This window comes from Belonocnema kinseyi, chromosome 7, assembly GCF_010883055.1.
Source record: "Belonocnema kinseyi isolate 2016_QV_RU_SX_M_011 chromosome 7, B_treatae_v1, whole genome shotgun sequence".
Lineage (NCBI taxonomy): Eukaryota > Metazoa > Arthropoda > Insecta > Hymenoptera > Cynipidae > Belonocnema > Belonocnema kinseyi.
The window spans coordinates 136,287,150-136,294,184 of NC_046663.1; the positions used below are offsets into that span (position 1 = coordinate 136,287,150).

The 7,035-nt window shown below is 32.6% G+C and overlaps 1 protein-coding gene across 3 annotated transcripts in view; it reads right to left on the bottom strand.

Moving 5' to 3' along the window:
• LOC117177563 (rho guanine nucleotide exchange factor 2) overlaps positions 1–7,035 on the bottom strand; it is a 422,353-nt gene that overhangs the window by 239,511 nt on the left and 175,807 nt on the right. For all 3 annotated transcript variants that reach the window (XM_033368379.1, XM_033368377.1, XM_033368380.1), the window contains exon 6: positions 3,847–3,922. In XM_033368379.1, coding sequence (XP_033224270.1) covers positions 3,847–3,922 — 76 coding nt within the window. The remainder of the gene's footprint in view (positions 1–3,846; positions 3,923–7,035) is intronic.

Sequence of the window (7,035 nt, forward strand, 5' to 3'; positions counted from 1 at the left end):
TTTCATCAATAAACAAATAGTTTTTAATAATAATTGTTTATAGCAATATCTTGTCTTCACCACTTTTAAGTACTTTTTTTTTAGTACTTTTGTGGCAAAAAAGTGATTGCAATGAATTGAAAATCTGATCTTTATTTTTGTATCAATAAACAAATAATTTTCATAAAAATTGTTTATTAAAAAATCTTTTCTCAACCACTTTGAGTACTTTTTGATTACTTTTGTTTCAAAAAAGTGATTGTAATTGATGGGAATGCGTAATATGTTCTTTCCATTGATAAAACAATAGTTTTTCAATAATTTTTTTGTATAAACATCTTTTAATACTTTCTCTGCATTTAGTTCCATACGAACCTTCAGGACACTTGTAATTCGCAGTGATTTCTGGAAATCGTAAATAATATTCTGCGAACATTTTTTACATAAAAAACAAGTAAACAGTTGATTAGTTGAAAGTTATTATGTATAAAATGTAATTCAATAATTTAAACAATTATAAATAAATAATTTAATTTACTACTTCGAATAAAAATAAATACTAAAAAAAGTATTTAAAAACTCTTTTTATCAATGAAAAGAACATATTACGCATTGCCAATTAATGACAATCACTTTTTTGCCAAAAAAGTACTAAAAAAGTACTCAAACGTGTTTAAGACAAAATATTGTTATAAGCAATTATTAATAAGAACTATTTGTTTATTCATAAAAATACCAATGACAAAAGACGTATTATGCATTAACAATGAATTGTACACACTTAGCGGGGACAAAAATGTCGAAATATGGCCGTAGTTCTACTTTACGTTACGCTCAGGTGCCTCTTTACAGGAAGAATGTACTTTCCAAGGTCATATCTCGTGACCTATTAGGGCTAGGACACTTTTTTTTAACTTATGCTAAATTGACTTTACTTTGATTTATTTCAAAGGAATTTTGTCGCTATATCTACGATACGGAGACAAAAGGAATTTTTTATGCAACTTTAGAGGAGTGTTTTTGACGGCCAAAAGAAAGTTTTCATTGCTATTAGAATTTCGCGGAAATAACTTTTAGTATTTTCGATACGCCCTAAGGTATCTTTCTTAAAATTCTAAAATGTAGTGTTAAAGATCAATACAAATATTCACCATAGAATACAAAAAATTCGAACCAAACAAAATTACTTCAATTTTTACAACGAAGACTTTCTATGTTGAAGCGTTTGCTTTCTAATAGTCACTATTATTGCAAATAACTTAAATTTTCGGTTCTGAAATAAAGCTATAACAAATTCTCAAATTATGCAAAAGAACAAAATATTTCAAAAACTTCAGAGAAATATACTCTGAAGCAAGCACCTAATTATCCTAGTAATATATAGCTAAAACATTGTCATAAATAGAACCGCGGAAATTCACTGGGAACGGTTATCACTCCAAAAAATTGCACCAGCTACCGGCGAAATTGCGGTAACGTTTTAAGTGCGACCACGCCTCATGACAGAGATGTGTATAATTTACTCTTTAGTGCTTCTTTGTGCCTTTGGATTTACGTTGTTCCCGCAAGAATTGGATCACCAGATAGTATGTATGCTAAGTGCTCGGAGTGTGCATGACAGGCTCTGAACCTATGACCGGGAATGTCTTGGCTTGAACTGTCGCGTCGATTTACAAAAGTTAATATGAAACCGTCTAGCAAGCTAAAATTAAACGCGTCGGCCCGACTTTAATCAGGCTGATTTAAGGAAAGCTAACGTTAGCTCAAGCAACATCAACTCATACTTCACATTTCTTGATCTGGGCCTTCAGAAGTGAATAGTCGAAATGGAAAATGTTTCATGCATGTTTACTTACCCCTGATACAGAAGTCGAAACCAAGCGTTTCAGAAGCCTTTTTCACTGTTTTGGACGGAAGCGCTTCGTTCCCCAGTTCTTTGAAAGGTATAGAGCTCATAAGGAAGTTGTGACGGTTTGCCCAGAATATTTTGTAAAGCTAGGGGCCCTAATCATCGGTACTCTTGGAAAATCCAAGCTTTCAAAGTTTCATAGACAGAAAAGCATCCCTGCGTGTCAACGAAGAGCTGAGACACTTGCGGAAAAATGCAGAAGGTGGTCATCCTTGGGTCTCACCGGTCTCACGATAATGAGACGTAACTGAAACGATACCGCGATTTTTCCCGGAGCGGGTGTCACTTTCTGGAATTTATTCCGCGTTGAAATCCTGAGGTTATCCTCATTATTATAAGATTTTAACTATATACAACATATTAAAAAAAATGGAATTGAGTGAAGTTTTTTCTGGACGCTCCAGTTTCGCAGCTTGCGGGAAACGACCCATACAAGTAACAAATTAAGAAAATTAGAAAACCCAGGATTTTATGAAACTCCTAATTATTTTTTAATGTTATTGTCCTCGTGCACACTAAGAACATAAAACCTTTATATCTATTTCTTCAATCAAGTTTTTATTTGTTTTTGATGCTAAAGTACAAAAAATGTGTACTCCTCTGCTAAATATTTTTAAATGATAGTTCTCGAATTCTGCATTCATAATTTAAGCATTACTTTTAGGTAATAAACTGTGTAAAATAAAGAATTAACCTATATCTTATTGTCTACTTTTTATGATCTAAGTTTCTAAAACACTCTCCTGAATGCCACTACGTCACCCGACTTGAACGCATTCTCGTCCCCCAAGTGGCGAGAATATAGTTTCTTTTGGATCACGATCAGTATCGTTTCAGTTGGCGCTTATCTTTAATTGAGAATTCAGCTGTTTTTAGAAGTCAATAAGAACTTAGCGCTCGGTAAACCTTTGTTCTCAAGTTAAACCTTTATGTGATTTTGCACAACATCGTGACCGCATGCGTTGTCTGTAGAACTTAAACTCTTTTTTCGTTCCAACCCCCTACTAATTTTCTTTCTTTTTATTCTTCGCTCTCTGTCCTCAGTCAAGAGAAACTGTAATCCCTACTTACCCTACTACCTTTTAGTGCTCAACCTGAACCAACGATCTAATATCCCTAATTTTACCACGTTTCAAAATATTTCTTGCTTCTCTACTAAGAGGATTTGGGATCCCTATTTGTCTAAATCTCTTTTGGTCCTCGATCACGAGGATCTGAGAGCCACACTTTTCCCTAATGACATAACCATACCAACGACCATTCCAACCAGCATCTACGTAAAGAAAAGTTCCTGGAGGGGACCAAATTCGTCCGAACACCAACCAGACGCCCAAGCGTCTTAAATCCGTCATTCCGTCATCACTTGCCTCTAGACAGTGACCATATAACAAAATTCTTTCACCGATTTATCTATTATTATACTATTATTATACTGTTCGACCTTGATCATTATTACCTCTGTAAGTGTAACTTACTTTACGCCTGTGAATAAAGCAATTGATAACTATGGAAAAATCAAAAGTTTAAAAATCATTTTATTTGTATAACGTAACGGTCGTAAACGTTTGATTTTGCATGAGACTGTTTCTTCTCTTGCGCTACTACCTGTCCCATTATGAAACTTGAAGAACTTGTTGAAAATAACGAGACATCATTTTTTTAAAGATTTTAAAATAAATATAACCTATTTTCAAAAAAGCGATTTTGGTTTTGGCTTCGACCATAATTGACGGAAGCATTTTTCTATTAGATGTATAATAAAGATAATTACATTTGATTGAAAAAATTAATTCGCCTTCATTTTCAAATTTGAAGATTTTGTGTTTTTGTTCTGTTCAAAATCAGGCAATTTTTATCTTGTACTTAAATTGATCTTTAAAAAATAAACAAATTTTAGGCAATTACACTTGAAGAAATTAGTTTCTTATGTATTTTGTAAAAACTTTAAGACTACGTACCTTCTTTTTACGAAAGAAGAGGGAACCCCGCTTTCTCCTTGCCTTTTCCGAATGCTGATCATCGTAAACTGTCCCACTGAAATAAAAAATTTCCCCTCAGTGTTTTTTTATATAAAAAAATCGCCACTTTCAAAATATTTCAAATCGCTGTCAAGCTATCGTAATTGGTGGCACTGATACTGAAATCAAAAAAATGTAGGGCAAACAAATAATAGAAAAAAGTATATACTTCAAAAACCGGAAAGCTCGAAGAAGTTCGCATACAAACCGTTTAAAACCGTTTTAAACAGGAATTACTCACTCAGTCAAAAATGTATGAAGTGATGTCTTCTTCAGCAGTCTATTTTGGTCCCTTTGTTGATTAAATATAAGTTTTAAAGGAAAAAACAATTCTTCTTAAAGAGTTTTTTTAATGAAACCCATAATCCATTCCAAATATTAAAAAACGCGTATTTTTCTTCAACAAGTACTTGACTTTTAATACTTGTGCCTTAGTATTGAATAAGGGTTGGAACACTCTTGAATTTTTTTTTAACCTTTTAAACCTTTCAAAATTTCTTCAAATGCCTTAGAATCTTCTTAAAACTCATTAAATATTATAAATCTCTTTGAAGCTCTTACAAAATTCCATCAAATAAATTCAAACACCTTCATAAACTTAAAAAAAATGTAAATCCCTCATTATACATTGCAAAATATTTAAAACCCTTTAAATCCCATAGTTTATGTTAAAATCCCTTGGAATGTCTAATTTTTTGTAGATCTCTTAAAACTACTTAAATTACGTAGTCCCACTGAAAATATTTTGAATTGTTTTGCTAAAAATTGTTTTTCTAAAAATCCTCTGAAATTCAATAAAATGTTTTGAAATCAACTGAAACTCCTCGAAATATTTCGGAGTAACTTGAAATTTCATCAAAAATCTTGAAATATTTTCAAATACTTCAACGATCCTTATTTAAAATACTTTGAAATATATAGAAATGTATTGAAACATTTTGCTATAACTTGAAATTTTTGGAAGTTTCATAATATTCCGAAAAATATTTGGAAACTCATTGAAAGCTGTTACAAAATCTTTCAAATCTCTCTAAATCTGCGAAAGTATTTTAAATATTTTAGAATTCCTTAGCTTCTACAAATTATTTAAAAACGCTTTAAATCTTTTTAAACTCCTTGAAATAACTTAACATTATTTAAAATCCCTTTAGATTAATTAATTAAATTAAGTTTAATAAATCCCTTGAAGTCTGTTTCTCATATTTCTCCTGATTTCCTCTGAGGCTTTAGGGGCGGCCTCAGTGGCCTGGAATCGAGGCAGCTATTGTTGAAGTGGTCACGAAATTGCATGAGGCGGGTCGATGCAGATCAAAGCTTTGTTTGAAACATTTAAGTATGATCAGAATACCTTCAATAAATCTTTGGGCACTTCTATTAAGCGAATAAAGGATGACATTATTAACAACGACCAGCGCATTTCTGTGATAGAGGAAACAACCGCATCAAATGTGTCTGACGTTAATAAATTCTTGCACCGTCCAAGAATTTCCAGGAGACCTTTCAGCTACCACCTGTCAAATCGCTTCTACTTTGGATGTACCCCTCACTAAGGATGATCTGCAAACTATACTGGTTCTCGCCCTTCGCTACTACCTATCATAATAGCCACCTGTAACTCAAAAGCTACATGTAAGAACGTATTAAATTACGTAAAAGAAAGCGTGGTCTTTAGACGAAACTTATTGGTTAGAGTGAAAATCGAGCATTGTATATCAGATCTTGTCCATGTTCGGAATTTGGATGCTTTTCGATAATATCGACGTAAGAAGAAAATATTCCCTATTGACATCCTGGGGCATATGGTTTGTAGTAATTATATATTACATACTGATTATTTACTTTACTTATTTTTTTACTTTACATATATATTGTAAATTGTTTTCTTGCTGTCATTACAAAACTGGCAATTATTATAGAATTTATATGTTACATTTCGAAACGCCTTTACTTGCGAGCGTTACATTATTTTTATTTTTCTCTTGATTCTACTGTTATGCTTACTTAGTATATTAATTTAGTTTGCTGATAAGATTATGACGATCTTGTTTCTGCATGTTATTATTATATTTGATACAAACCATTTCACACCTACATTCTAAAAATTACGTTTTTACGTTAATCACCTTTTATTGAAGGGCTCTTTTTTCTAAATTGCTGTATATTTGGTATTGTCTCCTTCTTGTAAGACTTTTCTTAATATGTGTCATGTCAATGCTCAATCCCTGCATGCTCATTTTGATGACTTTGCTGATTATTTTGGTCAGAGATCTATTCCTATTATAGCTGTTTCTGAAACTTGGCTCAAGCCTCAATTTTATTCGCCAAGCATTAGCCTTTATAATTACGCATTTTTTCAGAAAAATAGGGAGTTTCGCAGAGGTGGTATGGTTTGCGAATATGTCCATAATGATTTAAAGGGTAAGATCTTACACGTCACTACTGAAACCACTGTACCATCTACTGAATTTTTATTTATTGACGTATTTCAATCTCGTAAACGTATACTCTTTAGGGCTGGTTCTAAATCGCCCAATGCTGGTTTTGGTAATGAATTTGAGACAGAGCTTTTTGATTACACGCTTAATTATAGTAATGTTATAATTACAGGGGATTTCAATACTAACTTAAATATTCGATCCAATCAATCTAATTACCTTGCACCTTTGGTCAATTCAGCTTGTTTATCCATAGTACCACATGGATCTATCGACCACTCCGGAATGTCTAGTACATGGATTGACCTTATGGCTGTAGAAGATCTAACTAAAGTACAAAATTACTCTCAACATCCAGTTCCCTTCTTGTCCAAACATGATCTTAATAAAATACATTACAATTTGCATTAAAGTAAAAATCTTGCCGTGTTTAAAAAAATCAGAAACCTAAGTAACGTTCATGAGGATAAATTGTTCATTCTGCTCTTTGCAGCTGATTGGAAAAGTGTATTTTCTGATAGAAATTTATATTCAAAAGTAGAAAAACTCAATAATATATGAATTTCAACATTCGATGTAGTAGCCACGGTACATGATTTACCAGGTGTATACATATGAAACCGGTATTGCCATTTAGCGGCCAGTAGGCACACTTGTAGGCACTGTCGGAACTTACCATTTGTGCTAATTGGCG